The 20,748-nt window shown below is 47.4% G+C and overlaps 1 protein-coding gene across 7 annotated transcripts in view; it reads right to left on the bottom strand.

Annotated features, from left to right (window-relative positions):
• Positions 1-20,748, bottom strand: part of CCDC88A (coiled-coil domain containing 88A) — a 274,165-nt gene that overhangs the window by 87,157 nt on the left and 166,260 nt on the right. For 4 of the 7 annotated variants that reach the window (XM_074989496.1, XM_074989497.1, XM_074989499.1 and 1 more), the window contains exons 15-18: positions 19,010-20,080; positions 17,850-17,977; positions 7,583-7,727; positions 1,483-1,659 (exon numbers count right to left, since the gene is read on the bottom strand). In XM_074989496.1, coding sequence (XP_074845597.1) covers positions 1,483-1,659; positions 7,583-7,727; positions 17,850-17,977; positions 19,010-20,080 — 1,521 coding nt within the window. The remainder of the gene's footprint in view (positions 1-1,482; positions 1,660-7,582; positions 7,728-17,849; positions 17,978-19,009; positions 20,081-20,748) is intronic. The other 3 variants (XM_074989498.1, XM_074989494.1, XM_074989495.1) reach the window with 1 other exon arrangement.

The following is a 20,748-nucleotide window of genomic DNA, read 5'->3' as shown; positions in this document are numbered from 1 at the left end:
GAGCCCTTTCCTTTCATTGCCTTTTCGGCAAAGCACTTAAGGTTGCCCCCTTAGACGCAGGGAGGGTGTCAGCGTGGTGCTTGGAGTTGGTCCGTTGTGCTCTCAGGGAGACATGTCCCGAGGAAAAGTGCGATCTCTTCCTCCCTCGAGCAGATTTCCCCTTATCTCTCAGGCTTGTCCCAGTCAAAGCCCTGTCAGAAGTACTGACCTCCCTGAGGGCTGTGCCTGAGGAGGGAGATGGCGCAGTCCTTATGTGTCAGAGCCTGTTCCATTAACCAGACTCGGAGCTGCTGTCGTCTCTCTCTGCAGAACCCTAGGATGGAGTACTGCAGAAAGGGATCCAGGAATCAGAGTGGACCACAAACTAAACATGATTCAACAGTGTGACAATATCGCAAAAAAGAAAACCTGATTCTGGCATGCATTAAACAGGAATGTAATGAGCAAGACATGAGAAATCATTCTTCTGCTCTACCCTGCACTGACTAGGCCTCAACTGGAGTATGGTGTCCAGTTCTGAACACCACATTTTAGGAATGATGTGAAGAAACTGGAGAAGGTCCAGAGAAGAGCAACTGAAAGGATTAAAGGTCTTGAAAGCATGACCTATGAGCTAAGATTAAAATAATTGGGTTTGTTTAGTTTGGAAAAGAGAAGGCTGAGAAGGAAGGAACATGATAGCCGCTTTCAAATACCCAAAAGTGTGTTACAAGGAGGAGAGAGAAAAATTACTCTCTTTCGCCTCTGATTACAGGACAAGAAGCAATGGACTTAACTTGCAGCAAGGGAGATTTATGTTGGACATTAGGAAAAATTTCCTAATTGTGAGGGTGATTTAAGTACTGGAATAAATTACCTAGGATGGTTGTGGAATCTCCATCATTGGAGATACTTAAGAAAAGACTGGATAAATATCTAGCAGGGATGATTTAGCTCTCGCTTGTTCCTGCTGTTAGCTCAGAGGATTGGACTTGATGATCTCCTGAGGTCTCTTCCAGTACCAGTATTCTGTGACATACACACATGTATAAATACACTATATGTATGTGTATACATATATGTATATGTGTATGTGAGAGAGACACAGAAAAATAATGGTTCCCTATGATAACTTGGTTGGTTAACCACAATATGATGGCTACTTTTTACTTCTGGACACTTGAGTACAATCAAGACGGAATACTGTTGTACTTTTACTCAAGTGGTTTAGAAGGATACTTTAACTTATTTACATTTTTTTCAAGGTAAGTTTTTTGGGTACTTTTTCCACCACTGATCTCAACAGAAGCTCGCTGCATCAGGAGCTTTCTGCCAACATCCCCGTCTTTCTCATTCCATGAGGAAGAAGGGATACCTCGGCAGAAGGGGTTTTCCTCACATTTGGCCCTACTGGCTCATCTAGGAAACTCATGTATGTTAACTTACATTTTTACTCTGCCTGCTTCACTTTCACATTAAACAAATAAAATTAAAATAACTTACATTCCTTTCTACTTCTATTAATCTATCTTTAACTTTCAGTAGTTCTCTAGTAGTTTCCTGATTTTCCTTTTCCCATTTACTGACAGACTGTGTTTCTTCACCAGTTCTTGGAGGAGAATTCTGTACCATCCTTTCCTCCTCTTGTCTCTGCTTGAGAGCTTCATAGTTTTTTTTCACCTAAAATCAATTAAGACAATTACAAACATTGAAAATAGAACTCAAAACTCTTAATTTTTCTATGTGTGAAAGTACTTTACACAAGATAAGAAACTCCATGAATATTTTTCATACTTAATATTGTTAATTTCACTGTGGGAAATTACACACATATGAATATAAAACATGAAACTATCAGCAGAGCATCTACACTCTATCTATTATATGTTTGACACACACATCTTTTGTTTGCTCAATTGTATCTCAAATTAATAAAACAAGTACAAAAAATCTAGATTCTCTGAACTCTCCCCATTACTTGCTCTTTACTTTCCAGGTACCTTCTGGGTACTACTGTCAGTTCCTTACTCTGGTTCCTACCACATTTCCACTGAGTACACTCATCCCTCGCTTTACGAACACAATTGGTTCCCAACTTTCTGCTTGTAGGCAAAAACTCATAAGAGAGACACTAAATTCCTATTAAATTACATGGAAAAGTCTCTGATTAGTTCCTAGGGCTCATAACTCGGTGAAGGAGTGGCAGCAGGTGGAGCTGCTTTTAAAAGGTGAGCGAACCTTGGATTGGGGAGGGTTAAAGGCTGGGGATAGTTTGGGGCTGTGAGTGGGAGGGACGGTTACAATCTGGTGGCAGGTTGGGGTGAGTTCAGGCTGCTGCAGTTTGGGGCCGAACAGGGGGGTGTTGGGCTGCAGGGCCACGTGGGGTCAGGCGGCGGGGGGGTCTGGCTGCAGGCTGGTAAGGGGATTTGTCTTCCGTGGTTTAGGGCTGGCGGGGGTCAGGCCGCGGGGCCACAGGTGGGGAGGGGGTCTGGCCACAGGGCCAGCAGGGATGTCAGACTGCCTCGGTTTGGGTCCATGGGGAGTGTAGGCAGCAGTGGGGTTTCAGGTTGTGGGGTCAGCAGGGGGTCAGGCTGCAGTGGGTTGGGGCTGCAGGGTTGGTGGGGGGGGTCAGAATAAGGGGGTTGGAGCCGCGGGGAAGGGGGTCAGGCTCGTGTGAGTGGGGAAAGTTCACACATAGAGTGAATTATGGTAGGTAAATGTGTCCCTTGTTTAAGCGAGTACTCGTAAATGAAGTACTCCTTTAACGAAGGATGAGTGTATTCCTCTCCCTCCCCAAACATCATCCTCTTCATCTCCACTGGGCACTGCACTGTGTTTGACTCTCTTCTATGGCATTTTTTCCAATCTTCATGAACGTTAGTTCCTGTCCTCTTCCTTACCACCATCTACATGCACTATTTCATCAGCGATATGGAAAAAAATGCAAGCTGAAGACACAAGGGAATATGGATACCTCTCCTTTAACTGTTTACTTTCCTAAGAGAATCAGTGGTGTCCTGAACTGGCACTGACTGTTGTCTCTAGACTGACTCTTGCTGATCTCCTTGCCTTGCTGAACTCTTCAGAATTCTATACGTATATATAGAAGTGCAGAGCAAGCAGCCGACAATGATCATTAAGTAAAGGAAATGCATCCTCTAGGTTAAATTGCAACATTTATTCACCCATATTTATTCAACTGAAAGTCTCTGTACATGACACTGAATAACAAATACTGCAAAAATTGTAGCTTTTGAGCTAAATTCACAAGAATCAGAAATACAGAAGACAGAAAGCTGTTTTATAAGGTTTAAATTCAGTAAATTTGTTTTTAAACCACTGTTCCATCCACACACTAAATGTTGCAGAAAATTCAAGACCTCCATTATAAATTATTATTCTAATAGTCTTACTGAATAAGGATCTGAATTCTTATGTAACATGAGTTTTTGAAAAAAAAAGTGCTCAGAAAATTACAGACAAGCTTTCTTGTGTCTTGTAATATAGAATGCACTGTTTCTGAAGATAAAATATTTTGAGAGAGAAGTGAATTACTTTGACAGATGTACTTAATTGGCTGTGACCACACTAGTAAGGGATGTTGAAAGGGGTAATCCCAGTCCATACTTTGAAGAGAGCTGTTTTGATATGAAGTGACTACACACAAAATGTGGATCAGTGCTGCGATCCACAACATCAAAGAGACATCCCACCTCCATCTTTTCAAAAGGGGGTGACTACACAGCACAGAGCCTCCTTTCAAAATAATGGGGCAGGAAATGGTGAGGGGAGGGTCAAATGGCTGACAAGCCCTACCTGGACCATGGGACAGCTGCCCCCTTAAGGGAACCCTCCCAAACATCACCCCCCCATGCACATGCTGAGAGCTCAGGCTACTTGCAGCATGCGATCTCCAGCTCAGCACCAGTGGAACCTTGCTTAGCCCCAACACTGCAGCCCAGCATGGACTCACAGCACTTCCCAGATGGGGACAGCCTGGATATCATGTCCAGCCTCATGGCTGTCCTGGCAGCATGCCACTTCAGGCCCCATGCTGCCTGCCACATGGCTGGCCTCCTGAAGGTCCCCCACCATGGTGTATTCGGAGCACCCTCTTCCCCAGGCCCACAGTCGCCTCTGGTGGTACCCCGCCAGCGGGGAATGGTGGGATATTGTCCTGGAGGACTGGGATGACAAGCGTGGCCTGGGTCACCTTCATGCAGCTGTGCCAGTGGCTGACACTAGCACTTCGCCACCAAGACACCCACACGTGGACTGCACTCCCCCTTTAGAAAAGGGTGGCCATCATGGTGTGGCAGCTGGCCACCCTGGACAGCAACTGCTCGGTCAACCACCAATTTGGGGTGGGGAAGGCCACCATCGAGGTTGTCCTTCTAGAAGTAAGGCAACCAGGGTTATGCACCCACAACAGGGCCTGGGGAGGGGGTTCTGGAGAAGGGGTCCCAGGGAGTTTGTCCCCCTGCACGCCACCACACGCTCATGGGTGCCTGTGCCCTCCACCCTGTGCAGGTCATCGACACCATCAACCAGACCCTCCTGCACCACCTCATCCACTTGGGGGGACGTGGCTGCCACCATGGCCAGCTTCCAGAACCTGGGATTCCCCAACTGTTTCAGTGCCTTGGCCAGTATCCACGTCACCATCTGGGACCCACCACCCAGCCGCGGACGGTACATAAATTGGGAGGGCTACCATTCAGTCGTCCTCCAGGCCCTTGTGAATGCCAGAGAACACTTTACAGACATTTGCATGGGCTGGCTGGGCAGGGCCTACAATGCCCGCATTCTGAGTAACTCATGGCTCAGGCGCAGGATGGCCAAGGGCACCTATGTCCCCCCACAGGAGCTCCCAGTGGGGGACATGACTATGCCCCCGTGCATAGTTGCCAGTGTGGCCTACCCACTTCCAGGCCTGGCGGATATGCCCCTACACAGGCCACACTAATAAGAGCTAGGACAGCTACAATGCCTGGCTCAACTTGGCCAGGAACATGGCAGAGCAGACATTTGGGTGCCTGAAGGTACGCTTCAGGTGCCTGCTGATGTGCCTGGAGGTGGGCCTCCCCAGAGTTCCCGCTGTTGTGGGCATATGCTGCGCTCTCCACAGTCTCATGGAGAGCAGCAACCCCCCCTGCACACACACACCCACCTCTGCCCCACCGGCACCCCCGCCTGCACGCACCTCCCTCACCATCCCCACCCTATGCATGATGCTGACACCATATAACAAAGTTAACTATTAATTTTTCAAACCCAAAAAAGTCTCCAACTATTTACAAGGGGGAGAAGGGGGTGAACTCCGTAACAGGGGGTGAACTATTAACAAGCAGGATCAAGGGACCTCAATCATCCTTAGAGATGAAGGGACGGGAGCCACGGGAGGCCCTGGAGCCACGAGTGCCCTGGGTCTGGGGCCACCTGTGGGCTGGGATGGCCACAGGAGCACTGATAGGTAGATGTGCACTGGGGGTGCAATGGCCTTGGACTCGTGGGGTGGGGGGCGGATGAGCCATGGCCAGGCTGGATGTGCCCCCTTGCAGCCACCACGCAAGCTCCTCCCTCTCAGCCATGGTCATGCGGGATGCGAACGGGGGTGGGGTGGGGGGAGATGGGAAGGGCGAGGGCAGGGATGTTGGGAGGGTTGGTGGGGCAGAAGCAGGGTGGTGGGAGGGACAGGGGCAGTATGGCAGGGGAAACAGGAGCAGGAGCAGAGGTGGGGGAAGCTGGGGTGGGGCAGCAGGAAAGGCCATCCATGGAGTGGGCAGCTGGGCCAGGCAGGTGGCAACGGCCTGGGTTAGGGTATCCAGGTACCCCAACACCCAGTCCCAGGCTGCCTGCTCCATGGACAGCCATTCCTGCACAGTCAGTTTTGCTCCCGCCACATGGCTGTGTGGGCTGCCGCTAGGTTGTCAGCCCGGCTGCAGCGGTGGACTTGCCAGGCACTGTGCCTGGTCCTGGTGGGTATTGCTTCTTTCCCCTTGTCGGCCGCTGCAAGGCTCTCTAGCATGTCAAGGGGGCTGGAGTGGCCCACGGATGTTGAGGCTGTGGAGACATAAGGGGAGAGGGTGGCACCCTGTCAGTCATGTGACCGGGTACCATGCGCCGGTGGCCACGTCTCCAACACCATCCCTCTCTGCCTGTGGAGAGGGGCCCTGGGGTGTCTCGACCACTGTGGGGTCCGTCCCTGCTGGGTTGTTTGCAGGCTGGTTTGGCACCCCCTCCCCTCCCCAGCCATCTGCCCCACGTGGCTGTTGTCCATGGCCCTGTGTGGGGACTCCCGCGCGTGGGCCCCTCCCCGACGGTGACCACATTCATCCCTGGGGCCCCTGGCCTGTGGCAGCTGGCCATATGCCCAGGCCCATGCTGGCAGCAGCAGGGACTGCACCCTCCCGCATGCCCGGGATGCCCCAAGCCCAGTCCTACCTGAGGTTGCCTTGGAAGTTTTGGGGGAGGCCCAGGCAGAGGTCGCCTGACTCGTGCCCTCTGATGGCATGATGATATATAGGGTCCCCTTGCTCCCGCCCTCACCATTGCTGTCCCCATTGTCATCCTGCGGCTCCAGACGTAGGGTTGGCGGTGCTGTGGAGAGTCCTGGCTCTGGCTCCTCGTCCTTCCCCTCCAGCTCAGCAGTCCAGGGTCTGTTCCAGTGGTTCGGCCTCCCCAGGGGCCAAGGAGCTGGTACAATTTGTTGAAGTAGGGGCACATGGCAGGCACTGCCCCCAACCACCTGGCTGAGTCCCTAGCCTTCACATACCCCTGGCGCAGCTCTTTCACTTTTGAGCGGAGCTGGTCAGGGGCTCGGGGGTTGTCCCCTTGTGGCCAGAGTGTCGGCCAGCCGGGCGAAGGCAGCTGCATTCTGCTTCTGTCCCTCCGTCCTCAGCTGGATGTCCTTGTCCCCTGCAGATAGCCAGCAGGTCCTGGACCTCGGCCTCCAGCCACAGGGCACCCCTCCTCTTCGGCGGCTGCCCGGAGAGCCCTGCCTCCCGGTGACTTGGGATCCATGGAGCTCATGGAGGTCCTTTCTGCAGGCCATGGGTCCAGTCGTTTGCATTTCTGCCGTTCTAGGGGATGCTGGAGAATGTTCCGCAGGGAGCATGTGTTCCTATGGCTGCCAGCACACACACAGCTTCCTTCACGAGGTTTCTGTTTCACTGTAGCTTTAAGGTAGCCGAAGCAGACAGCCATAGGGCCCTCGCTGCTGGCCAGGGTGTCTCTGTGTTCCAGGGATCAGCCGGCACTGTGGAGGACATGTGATTTTGAAATGGTGGCCAGGGGAGCAGCTACGCTTATTGCACTTCGAAATCAACGTCGAACTGGGGCGCTGTTCCCGAGATGGGAGTGGAACAACGCTTCTGAAATGAGTGCCTTTTTATTTCAACGTTGATTTTGAAATGGACATTCTGTATGTAGTTGCTCTGCTGCTCACTTTGAAATCACTCCTCCTTCCAAAAATGCTTGCGACGTTACTTGCTAGTGTGGCCACAGCCATTTTGTAAAAGTATAATTATAAACAGCGAGTAAAATTGGAAAATAAGAAAGGTATTCAAGAATTCTGTAAAAATGTTGCATCATTTTTCCTTACTGTTTTAAGTTCCTGGCGCAGCTGCTGGTTTAAATTTGTTGACTCTTCTAAACGAGCTTCCAAAGCTGCAATTTTTTCTTCTTTTATTTCTAGAGACTTCTTAAGAGTTGACTCTAATTTTGACTCCAAAAGCTTGTACCTACTGCTTAATGAAATTTAAATAAAATATGTATTATTATATCCTGTTTCAAGAAACATAAGTTGAGACTTTTTGTAAAAAAAATATATACATGGTTTAAAATCCTGGGTCAATATAGTGATCATGAAAAAAATGGTTATGAAACTTCTGACACTGTTCTTCAAAATGTTTTGCACATATCCATTCCACTGTGGGCGTGCATGTGCCTAGTCAGAAATTCTTTCCCTAGTGACAACTGTCACATTGGCTCTTACACCCTCTGGTGTCACACACTCATAGTACAGTCTAAAGCGTTTTGCCAGCCCTGCATACTCATTTCCTTCTTTTCAGCTAACTCCAACAAGAGAAAGGAGGGAAGGTCTTGGAATGGATACATGCAACATTTCTCGAAGAACAATAGTTCATTATCATTCCAGTGTAAGTCATTATGAAGCAGCTGTATAGGAGACAGGTTCGGAGATTATGGACATGCTGACTGCAAAACCATTCAGCCAAACCTGGCATCATCCTTGGTTTCCTGGGTGATGGCTAAGGATCTGATTCTACCACAAAGACTACAGATTACTTAACTTCAACAGACTTCTGTGACTTCATAGCCTGCCACAATCGCAGAACTGGAGTACTCACAGCCTCCCACCCTGGAGCACTGGCAGGACCAGAGCAGTAAGTGGTATTCAGCCTAGCCACTGGAGCAGTGGCCAGGCCAGGTCACCCCCTGGGGCTGCTGAGGCAATGCCCTGGGGCCATCAAAGCAGCCACCAGAGCCAGGTCAGCTGCCAGACTAGATCAGCAGCACCCGAAACTGGCAGTCAGCCCACACCACAGGAGCAGCAGCTGGGGCCAGATCAGCCTTCAGGACTGGAGCAGTGCCCTCCCTTGGGGAGGATAGTGGGGCTAGGTTAGGTCCCTGGGGCTGGTGGGTCAGCTCTCACTACACGAACAGCAGCTGAGGCCGTACTAGTACTTGGGGCCGGAGCAGTGGCTGGTGGTTAGCCCAGAATGTGGCTCTGACTATTAATCCTGCCAAAGTTCCCTTTAATCTTTTCCATCTGCATCTGGATTTTTCCATCTATGTATAAAATAAACTTTATGGGCACCAATGCATATCCAAAAGTGCACTACCAGTAGAAACAAAAAACCTATCTCTGAGTGCTCTGCTAATCAGCTTGGTGGCATATGAATCTCTCCTGAGTGGCTGCACAAGCACAAATCTCGCAGAGAACACTGGTCCTTTACCCCTGGCTACTTTTAGTAAAAGTCATGGCCAGGTCCCAGGCTTTCATCAATTTTTGTTTACTGCCAGCGACTTGTCCAAGAAAAGTACCTGTGACAAAATTTTAACTTTAGTGATGGCATAGTGTGTTGAGAATGTGTGCACTGATGACCAAATTGCCCCCTTGCAGATATCCTGAATAAGGATTTGCTCTAGAAAAGTAGGCACCCTTCAGTCTGCATAGACTATGGATCGCACCCTTTATAGTTTCAATTGAGGACTTCACTTACAGCATCTACTGTGACTATGAAGACCCACATGAGAGTGACAGTCCTTGCTGCATCTCTTGCAGATGTGGTGGGTGTCTGGCAAGTCCTTAGTGTGCTTTCTGTGCGCTCGCTTCTCCTCTGCTAGCTGTCTGATCCTCATCTCGCCCTTCTGAAGGCCCTTGTGTAACCCCTGCCTCCATCTGCTGCGGTCGTCGGCTAGTTCTTCCCAGTTGTTGAGCCCGATGTCTACCTCTCTGAGGTCTCTCTTGCAGACATCTTTGTAGTGCAACTGGGGGTGTCCGGGAGGTCTTTTGCCAGAGGCTAGCTCGCCATACAGGGCGTCTTTTGAAATCCTTCCATCATTCATCCTGTGGACGTGGCCAAGCCAGTGGAGCCAACGCTGCCTGAGGAGGGTGTGCATGGTTGGGATTCCAGCTTGCTTGAGGACGGCGGTGTTGGTCACTCTGTCCTTCCATGATATTCCAAGGATGCGCCTGAGGCAGCGCAAGTGGAAGACATTCAGCCTCTTTTCCTGGAGGGCATACAGGGTCCAAGTCTCACTGCCATAAAGGAGGGTGCTGAGGATGCAGGCTCTGTAGACTTGCATTTCGGTGTGAGTGTACAGCTTGTTGTTATTCCACACTCTCTTGCTGAGTCGGGACAGAGTTGTGGCCACTTTTCCGATCCTCCTATTTAGCTCAGTGTCCAACGACAGGGTGTCAGTGATGGTGGACCCGAGGTAAACGAACTCGTGGACGACCTCTAACGTATAGTTGTCAATGCTGATTGATGAGGATTCAGCAACATTCTGACCGAATACGTTTGTCTTCTCTAGGCTGATGGTAAGCCCAAAGTCCTTGCACACTTTGGAAAACTGATCCAGCAGCTTTTGAAGCTGGTCTTCTGTGTGAGACACTACAGCAGCATCGTCTGCGAACAGCATGTCTCTGATGAGGACTTCCTGCACCTTAGACTTAGCTTTCAGCCTTGCAAGATTAAACAGTTTCCCATCAGATCTTGTGTGCAGCAAGATGCCCTCTGTTGAAGATCCAAAGGCATGCTTCAGGAGGTGTGCGAAGAAGATCCCGAACAATGTCGGAGCAAGCACGCATCCTTGTTCGACGCCGCTCCTGACTCTGAAAGCATCCGATAATGCGCCATCATATTGGATGGTTCCTCTCATGTCTTCATGGAACGACTGGATCATCTTGAGTAACCGTGGAGGACAGCCTATCTTGTGGAGCAGTTTGAACAGACCATCCCTGCTGACCAAGTCAAAGGCCTTGGTCAGGTCTATGAAGGCTATGTAAAGTGGCTTCCTCTGCTCCCTGCACTTCTCCTGCAGCTGTCTTAGAGAGAAGACCATGCCAACGGTAGACCTCTCTGCGCAGAATCTGCACTGCGATTTGGGGTACACCCTCTCAGCAATCTTCTGGAGTTTGCCAAGGATGACGCGAGCAAACAGTTTACCAGTGACGCTTAGGAGGGAGATTCCACGGTAGTTGTTGCAGTCGCTTCTGTCTCCTTTGTTCTTATACAATGTTACAATGTTAGCGTCGCGCATATCCTGTGGAACCTCACCCTCTTTCCAGCACAGGCACAGTAGCTCATGTAGGGGTTCCAGGAGTGTGTCTGCAACACACTTGACTACCTCTGGTGGTATACCATCCTGGCCAGGGGCCTTTCCTGCTGCAATGCTGTCGATGGCTCTCTTCAGTTCATCCACAGTTGGTTCCTGATCCAGTTTGTCCATTACTGGTAGGAGCTCGATGGCATCGAGGGCTACGTCAACCAAAGCGTTCTTGCATGAGTACAGCTCGGAGTAGTGCTCGACCCAGCACTCCATCTGTTTGGCTTTGTCAGCGATGACTTCACCAGATTTGGATTTCAGAGGTGCCATCTTGTTCTGGGTGGGTCCTAATGCCTTCTTCGTACCCTCGTACATTCCTCTGAGATTACCAAAGTCAGCACAGGTCTGGATGCTGCTGCATAGCTGGAGCCAGTGGTTGCTGGCACAGTGCCTCGCTGTCTGCTGTACTGTTCTTCTGGCTGCTCTAACTGCTTGCTGGGTACTCTGGCTCGGTGAGCATTTGTACTCCAGGAGTTCAGCGTGCTTCTTTTCAATGACTGGAATCATCTCATCGGAGTTAGCTTCGAACCAGTCGTTCGTGTTTCTAGCTCTTCTTCCAAACACCGACAAGGCCGTGTTGTAAACTGTATCTCTCAGATGTTGCCATTTGGATGTCACATCGGCGCCCCTGGGGCCGCTGCACAGATTTTCCTGGAGGGTCTCTCTGAACTTTTCAGCTTTCTCTGAGTTTACCGTCTTTCTGGCGTCAATGCGGGGCCTTCCAGCAGGTTTAGAGTGGTACAGCTTCTTGGGTCTCAGTTTGAGCTTGGAGCAAACTAGCGAGTGATCTGTATCACAGTCAGCACTATGATAGCTGCGTGTCAGAAGGACATTTTTGAGGTTATTACGCCTAGTGATGACCACATCTAGTGGATGCCAGTGCTTCAAGCATGGGTGTCTCCACGACACTCTGTGCTGTGGCTTCGTTTGGAAGAATGTGTTTGTGACGCACAGATTGTGGTACGTGCACAGTTCAAGGAGATGCTGTCCATTGTCATTCATTTTTCCCACACCAAAGTGTCCTAAGCAGGAAGGCCATGAGGCCCAATCAGCTCCAACTCTTGCATTGAAGTCACCCAAGATGTACAGTTGTTCACAAGCAGGTATTTGCGCTACAGCAGCACTAAGCACGTCATAGAACTTGTCTTTTACTTTTGGTGTGGCGTTCAGGGTTGGGGCATAAGCGCTGATCAGGTGGACGGGACTGGCGCAAGTTTGAAGCGTGATCTGAAGAAGTCTTTCTGATCCGCCCATGACTAATTCCACCATTTGTAGAAGGGTGTATCTGACAGCAAAGCCAACACCATGCTCTCTGGGTTCCTCTTGGGCTTTACCTTGCCAGAAAAAGGTGTAGTCCTTTTCCTTTAGAGATCCTGAATCTGCGAGGCACGTCTCTTGCAGTGCAGCAATATCAACTCGGAGCCTCTTCAGTTCCTCGTTGATGACAGTGGTCTTTCGGGTGTCACTGATGGCCTGAAGATCTTCAGTCAAGCCGGTCAGCATGGTCCGCACATTCCAGCAAGCAAGCTTAACTTGTTAATGTTTCTCATTTCTTGTTGATTTTCTTATTGGTTTGCCTGGTGCCCAAATTTCAGTCACTTGTCAGGTTCAGGAACCTTCAGCCTCACGCACCCAGCGAGGCAGGTGAACTGTGGCAGGAGAGTACCCTATTGGCTGGGGGCTGCCCAGCTGGAGGCGGGCGGTGACTGTCCAGTGAGATGCGAGGATCTCTCCCACCGTCGAAGGCAACCCCTGGCGCTCATTCTCTATGCCAATCGAGGAAGAGCTTATAACCGGTATCTGTTGCCTCCCGTGTTGATGCAACACTTTTCAGCGATGCCAGAGTGCCCCCCTGCTCTAGAAAATTGGCTCAGGAAACTTGTGGTCTGGTCGAATGCAAGGTCAGGTTAGCGGGAGCCAGAATACTTGCCTACTTACATATGTGTGAATGCATGATGTAATCCAGGACAAGATTCTCTGAGTTGAGATAGGGGTGACTTCATCCTCTCAGCTCCTGTTATGAACAACTGAGTAGATCTATAAAATAGCTTGGTCCATTCTATATAAAACATTAATGTGGACATTGTTCTTCACTCTTATCATGCATTTTTGGAAGAAAACTGGAAGGAACATTGCTCGACTGCAATGGTACTGCACAAACACTTACGGAGAAAAGCTGGGTGCAGAAGCAATTGTATCTTATTCTTGAAGAAAATCATGTATGGGGCTCCCATGTGTGCCACAAGTGTCTGAAAACTTTCTGGCTGAGGAGATGGACCCTAAAAAGGCCACCTTCTAGGAGAAGTGAGCTAGTATGCTGCACCAGCTCAAACAGCTGATCCACAAGCTTCAATAAGATGAGGTTTACATCTCAAGGAAGAAAGAGATCTCTAAAATCAGGGTATATCCTCTTTAGGTCTTTAAGGAAATGGATAACTATTTCAAGACAGAAGACAGACTGCCTGTCACCTGGAGATGGAAGGCTGATATTGCTACAAGGTGGAACCTGACAGGAGAACAGCTAGCCCTTGAGGTTTCAGATGCAACAGCTACTCCAATACAACTTGCAATGAAAACCGCAAGCGTGGAATTCCATGTTGGGAAGACCAGATGGAGAACTGCTTCCATTTTTGTACAGTGAACAAGTGGAGGGGTAGCAGGACCTGATGAACCTGATCCAGGGAAGGCTGTTCTTCAGGATTCAGTCATGTAGCTTTCAAGGCATCATATGAAGAGAGCTGAGATTCAGATGGAGCAACAAACCACAGTCCTGGGAGATCTGATCTGGATGTAAGAGAATAGGAGCAGACCCCTCCACTGAGAAGCCTAACAGGGTTATGAACCTATGCTGTCTGAGCCATGTTCTCTGAGCCCCATGTCTGGGGCTATGAGAGTGACACAGCCCTGAAAGATCTTCACCAGAACCTTGTGCACTAGTAGAATAGGAAGAAAGATGTAATGCAGGTAATCCATCCATAGTAGCAAAAAAGTATCCACAAGAGACCCCAGGCTGTGGCCCTGCAGGGCACAGAACTTGTGGCATTTCCTGTTGATTTGGGTAACAAACAGAAATATCTTAAGAGTTTCCCACTGTTGCTGGCCAAAACTATTTCTCATGGTAAATATAGAAGGACCTGCTTAGACAATCAGCCAGTTATTGAAGCCTGGTGAATTAGATAGAAGTATGCCAGGTAGGAGGGGTGGCTGGGTTAGAATAAGAACTGAAGTTAAAAAATTTTTTAAAAACACAAAAACATAAAAAAGAAAGTCTAGGTCAGTATCAGAGAGGTAGCCGTGTTAGTGTGTATCTTCGAGAACAACAAGAAGTCCTGTGGCACCTTACAGAGTAACAGATATTTTGGAGCATAAGCTTTCGTGGGCAAAGACCCGCTTCATCACATGCATGAGACTCATGCATCTGAAAAGGGTCCTTGCCCATGAAATCTTATGCTCCAAAATATCTGGTAGTCTATAAGGTGCCCCAGGACTTCTTTTTAGTCTAGGTCAGTGGCATTCAAGCTCTGTGAGGGAGAAGGTGGAGAAGGGACAGAACACGAATCAGTAGATTCATGGTGCTCTGAAAGTGCTAGGAAGAAGGAGGAGTCCGAAGAGCAGGGCTCCAGTGACACAACGTGTGAGAGGTATGAATGAAAGGGGCAGAAAGGGGATATGAGGATAGGCTGAGGGATTTGGGCTCATTTAGTTTACAGAAGAGAAGACTTAGGGGTGATTTAATAGCAGCCTTCAGCTTCCTGAAGGGGAGCTCTAAAGAGGAGGTTGAGAAACTGTTCTCAGAGGCATCATATGGCAGAACAAGGAGTAATGGTCTGAAGTTGAAGAGGGAGATGTGCAGGTTAGATATTAGGAAAAACTACTTCACCAGGAAGGTGGTGAAGCACTGGAATGCGTTGCCTAGAGAGGTGGTGGAGTCTCCATTCCTTGAGGTTTTTAAGTCCCAGCTTGACAAGGTCCTGGCTGGGATGACTTAGTGGGGGTTGATCCTGCTTGAAGAAGGGGGCTGGACTAGATGACCTCCTGAGGTCCCTTCCAGTCCTGTGACTCTATGATTCTATGCATGTTGCAGCTGGAAACAGTGTCTCACAGATCACAGGTTGCCCACCATGACCAAGAAGTGCCACTGCTTGTGGTTGCCCATTGCTCACCTTTATAGATAGTGATAAGCAAAGGCGACTTTTAATGTACCCTAAAACTTAACAGGTACACCACAAGGGGAACAAAAATAACACATGAAAATAATCCAATATCATGAATACGTATATATGTGTCTTCAATGCATACAAACATACTATATATAGCCATCCTATGAAGTAACTATACCCTAATATTCTTGAGGGTGAGGAAAATAAGTTTTGGCATAGAAGACCCAAGCACCTATGCAATATAAAAAAAGGTGTGAGGGACTTATTTTAATTAGGAGGTAGTAGGAGGGTAGCTTGTTTTCTAAGCTAGCTTCTAAATGTCTAAACTTTGTCTAGTAGTCTGTTAGTTTTAACTGCAAGTTTAAGTCAGTTAAGTAAACTAAGTTAGCTTAGTGACCTCAGACAGGACACTTAGGCTACGTCTACATGAGCACGCTACATTGAAATAAGTAGCGACATCGAAATAGTCTATTTCGATGAATAACGTCTACACGTCCTCCAGGGCTGGCAAAGTCGACGTTCAACTTCGACACTGGGCAGCACCACATCGAAATAGGCGCTGCGAGGGAACGTCTACACACCAAAGTAGCACACATCGAAATAAGGGTGCCAGGAACAGCTGCAGACAGGGTCACAGGGCGGACTCAACAGCAAGCCGCTCCCTTAAAGGGCCCCTCCCAGACACAGTTGCACTAAACAACACAAGATCCACAGAGCCGACAACTGGTTGCAGACCCTGTGCATGCAGCATGGATCCCCAGCTGCAGCAGCCAGAAGCCCTGGGCTAAGGGCTGCTGCACACGGTGACCACAGAGCCCCGCAGGGGCTGGAGAGAGAGCGTCTCTCAACCCCTCAGCTGATGGCCGCCATGGCGGATCCCGCTATTTCGATGTTGCAGGACGCGGATTGTCTACACGTGCCCTACTTCTACGTTTAACTTCGAAGTAGGGCGCTATTCCCATCCCCTCACGGGGTTAGCGACTTCGACGTCTCACCGCCTAATGTCGATTTCAACTTCGAAATAGCGCCCAACATGTGTAGTCGTGACGGGCGCTATTTCGAAGTTGGCGCCGCTACTTCGAAGTAGCGTGCACGTGTAGACGCGGCCTTAGTAATTCACTCCCGTCCTCCCCACCCTTTGGCTCCCCCCCTTTCTGTCCTATGTATCTGATCTGTCAGTTTTTATTTATTTATTTTTTTTTAAATCTCTGTGTTATAAAACCATCATACCATTTCTTGTACAGCACTATCTCCAGATCTGAAGAAGTGGGTCTGCCCCGCAAAAGTTCATCACCTAACAAATTATTTTGTTAGTCTTTAAAGTGCTACATGACTGCTTGTTTGTTTTCTTAGAATACAGACTAACATGGCTACCTCTCTGTTACTAAGTTAGCTTCAATAGCTCTTAGCTTCAGCTTCTTCTAAATTCGATACCTCCTACTGAAAAACTGAGGAACCCGAACCTGAACTGTCTTGGCATTCCAGGGGTGAGGCTAGTCCTTTCTTTCTTACTACCAGGTTATCAAGGTGGGAAAGGGAAAAGAGACTGGGGTCATAAAAAGGCCCTGCTAGATACGGGTGGGATAAGAGGCCCACCTCCCTGTAGGGAAGAAACTAAGCCCTGCTGAGAGACAGTGTGGGAGAAAAGGCCCTGCTGGACTGGAGGGAAGAGAAGGCCCTGCCACCCCCCAAATGAGCCACAGCGTGCAGCCCCACAGCCCAACACTGCCAGAACACACAATGCGCCTGAACCCAGCTGACCTACACAGCTGCCCTCTCCTCCCCTGGGCCTGGCCTGGGGAGCACCACTGGAGCTGACATGCATGCCTCCTGATCTGGACCATGGAGTGTCAGTAGTGGTGGCTTATGCAGCCCTCCCTGCTCTGGCTCCTCAAAAAGAAGCCAGCAGGCAGGTTGTGTAGCCCCCTCCTACCTTGGGTATAAACTGGCAGATGGGGTTCACAGTCCCTACCACCCTGGGCTGCGCCCAGGAGAAGCCTGTGGCCACCCACATCCCCTGCTCTGCGTTCCCCCCAATTCCCAATCCCCTGACCTGATTCTTCCCCCCCACCCCCTACCTGGAGCCCCTCCTCACCGCTGCCCTGACTCCTGGGCCCCAAGCACCCCCCGCCAGCCCCTTACCTCCAACACTCACTCTTGCACCTTGCCACATCCCCAAACCCCTGCCCTGAGCCCCTCCTCAAATCATCACCCTGACTCCTGCACCCTCCACACTCTTAACCTCCTGCCTTGAACTCTCCACATCCCCAAGACCTTTCCCTGATTCTTGCACACACACACACACACCACCAGCCCTCTGCCCTGAAAAACTTGGGCAATCCCAGGTAAGTCTTCTAGTATTGTAATAAAGTTTTAAACTATTATTGTCATGGTGTGAACAGCTTGTCATACCTCCAACAGTCCTTCGCATATTATATGTAGTCTGATTATGGGACAACAGCCTCATTATCTTCTGATTAGATTAACTGTCAAGCCTATAACCCCAACTATCCAAATTAATATTGTTAACCCCTAAATAAGCCAATGCTGGTTAGCCTCCTGGCAGAGCACAAATGGAGGACAGCGCACGTGCAGGCCAAACAGCTGCCAAAATTCTCCAATCAGCAGCATAGGGACAAAAACACATCTACAGGGGTGCACCAACAGGGACACTACTTGAGGAAGAACATTTATTACTTTATTACAGTACTTTCAAAGACACTCCCATTTTGGGCTTGACTCTACTAAAGTGCCTTTACAAATAAGAAAATCTGTGGGAAGCACAACCATTTTATTATTGCAAATGAAAAAATAAACAGTTGCCAAACTATCCCAAACTGGTTTAGACACTCTCACCTGTCATCTGTGCTCTGTTCATCATGCAACAGGCGCTCTTTATTTAAACCTATCTTTTCAAGTTCATGGGTAAGTTTTTCAAGATCATTATTCATTTGCTGGGTCTTCAATTTTTCATTCACCAAATCCTTAGGCAAAATAAATTAAAAAAAATCAGTCAATCTTAAATGTCAAATTAATAATGCAGACTTAGTTTTTGGAAACTGTCTATACATAAAATTTCTTTGATTACTTGTAGCTTGTAAAACCTGCTAATAGTACTCCTTCCTTCCTCCCAACTAACCATAAATATCTGATAAAATGAGACACTGCAGGCCCATATGCAGGAATTTGGCAGGGGGAAGGGTGTTGTTTTTTTGTATATGTGGCCCACATTTTTTTAAATATAAATGAAAAATTTGAGTGGGAACAATGATTGGTAAAATGATTTTGTTTCATAATAAAAAATCATACAGTAATAAATATTTTACAGAAATTACCTTCTGAGATCTATCATAAATGAAAAACAATATTCCAGAATATTCCAGTATTCATCTTCAGAGTTTTTCAGTTAAGACTATATATAGGCTAGCAGCACCCATGTTCTCCACTCACAGTGCAACCCTTTTGCAACAGCTCTCTACATGGGGTTCCCTGGAGCTGCAGGTAGTGAGGGAATTTCGCAGCTCTCAGTCACTAGAGAACGAGAGGAACCCCACAAGTTGCCAGACACCACAGACAATGGGGGATCCCCAAAGGCCCCAGCTGCTGCAGGTGATGGAGGCCTCTGTAGCACCTAGCTGTGGGTGGAGGCGAACCCTGGAGCTCCAAGTTGCCACACAGCTTCCCCACTGCAGGAAGCGCGGGTACTTGCAGATCCTATCAGAGACGGGTCATGGTTTCCGTAAATTTTTCTTTATTGTCTGTGACTTATCCATGACTTTTTACTAAAAATATCTGTGACAAAAATGTTAGCTTTATCAATATCAATAATTCTTACTATTTAACTACAATATTTAATATGTAAATAGTATTATTTTTAATAACAAGGTTAGGGCATGATTTTTCAGAAACTACTAGTAGACGAAAGTTAAAAAGTTATATTATACACACACAGTGTACACATATATGAGAGTTATATCCATCAGACAACAGACGAATGGAAACTAGTTTCAAATTACCTCTCGTAATGTGACAAGTGTTTTCTTATCAATGGTAGCTCTTTTCACAAGTTCTTTATTTTCTTTTTCTAGCTCTTTTAGACGTACACAAGACTCTTTAAATATACCTATTTCTTTAAACAGAGATTTGTTTTCCTTTTCCAGATTACTGATTTTTAGATTGTTCTCTTCTAAAGTACCGTCTTTAATTTCTGCTTGCTGTCGGAGTCTCTTATTCTCTTTTTCTAGCTGTTTCTTATCCTTTTCCAGCTGTGATGTCTCTTGTTCCAACAGCTTATTCTCCTTCTCTAATTGCTCTAGGCGTTTACTAGAGATTTTTAATTCTTCCAGATTCTTTTGCAGAGTTTGGTTTTCAGACTCTAAATCTTGTAGTTCACTTTCCAGTTGCTGAATCTTTTTGTTACTATTTTCTAATGCTTTTTGTAGCCTTTGGTTTTCTATATCTAAACCCTGATAGCTGACTTCTAAACGTTCTGTTTTCTTGCAAGAAGCTTTCATAAGCTCCAAACCTTTTTTAAGTTGCTCTTTTTCACTTTCCAGTTCCTTATTTTCTAACTGTAATTGAGCCATCTTGATGCTTGTACACTTCAAAGATTCAACTGTTCTTCTTAGTTCTAAATTTTCTTCATCAAGTTGAGAATTCTCTTTTTCCAGTGATTCTAACTGAAAAGTAAGGTTTTTCAAGCTATCCAAAGTTTTTTTCAGCTTTCTATTTTCCACTTCCAGATCTGAGTTTTCTTGCTCTAAGGTGTCTACCTTCTCACAAGTAATTTTTAAATTGGTAATCTTTTTCTGTAATAACTCGTTCTCCTTTTCAAGATGATGCAATTCATTCTCAAGCTCTTCTACTCTTTCTCCTTTCTCTTTATAATGTTCCAGTTCTTTCCTCGCTTGCCTTCTCTCAAATTCAATCTTATTTAGCTTACTGCTGGTCTCTTTGATAGATTCATGGAGGATTTTGTTTTCTTTTTCTATGTCTTTCACTCTTGCTTCAGCACTGATTTGTGACCGTTGTCTTAGAGCGGCTATTGTTTGATTCAAATGCTCATTCTCCTGTTCCAATATTCTAATCTAATTATTTGAGAAGAAATGATAAATTCAGGTCAATACCATCCCAAAATAATTCATTTCTACATATAAGCAGCAGGCTACTGAGGGAGGACATATGGATTACATTATACATAATTTTTTTAATATAAGGCAAAAACAATCTGCTGTGAGTTTATTCTACTGTATTATATACCATGTAACATAATGCACATCGTGTGTGTATAGAGGTGATGATTACGTAATAAACTGCAAATACAGGCAAATTTTCAAGTAAATTAGTTTATCTACTTTAAGATTATGTAAATAATAAAAACCAACATAAATTACAAACTTCACTCCATTTTTGATGATCATTTAACCCTAGAATGGCTTCTTTTTCCCAAAATAAGATCTTGACTACTTTTACCCTAGCCCCTTTTTTTCAAAAGGGGCATAGTAATGAGCGAAGTTGGAAGATGCTAATGAGGCACTGCCATGAATATGCAGCACCTCTTTAGCATCATGGCAGCTGCAGCAATCTGAAAGCACCGCTTTTGAACCGCACGCTGCCTGTGTAGATGGGATCCTTTCAAAAGGATCCTTAAACCAAATAGGAATAAGGGGCTTTCAAAGACTTGGGGGGTCCTTTTGAAAGGACCCTGTTTACATGGGTGATGCGCAATTTGAAAGCAGGACTTTCGAATTGCTGT

The sequence above is a fragment of the Carettochelys insculpta genome, chromosome 3 (genome assembly GCF_033958435.1).
Source record: "Carettochelys insculpta isolate YL-2023 chromosome 3, ASM3395843v1, whole genome shotgun sequence".
NCBI classification, from domain to species: Eukaryota; Metazoa; Chordata; order Testudines; family Carettochelyidae; genus Carettochelys; species Carettochelys insculpta.
Note: the sequence above shows the minus strand (reverse complement) of the source record. Positions and strands in the feature narration are given on the sequence as shown.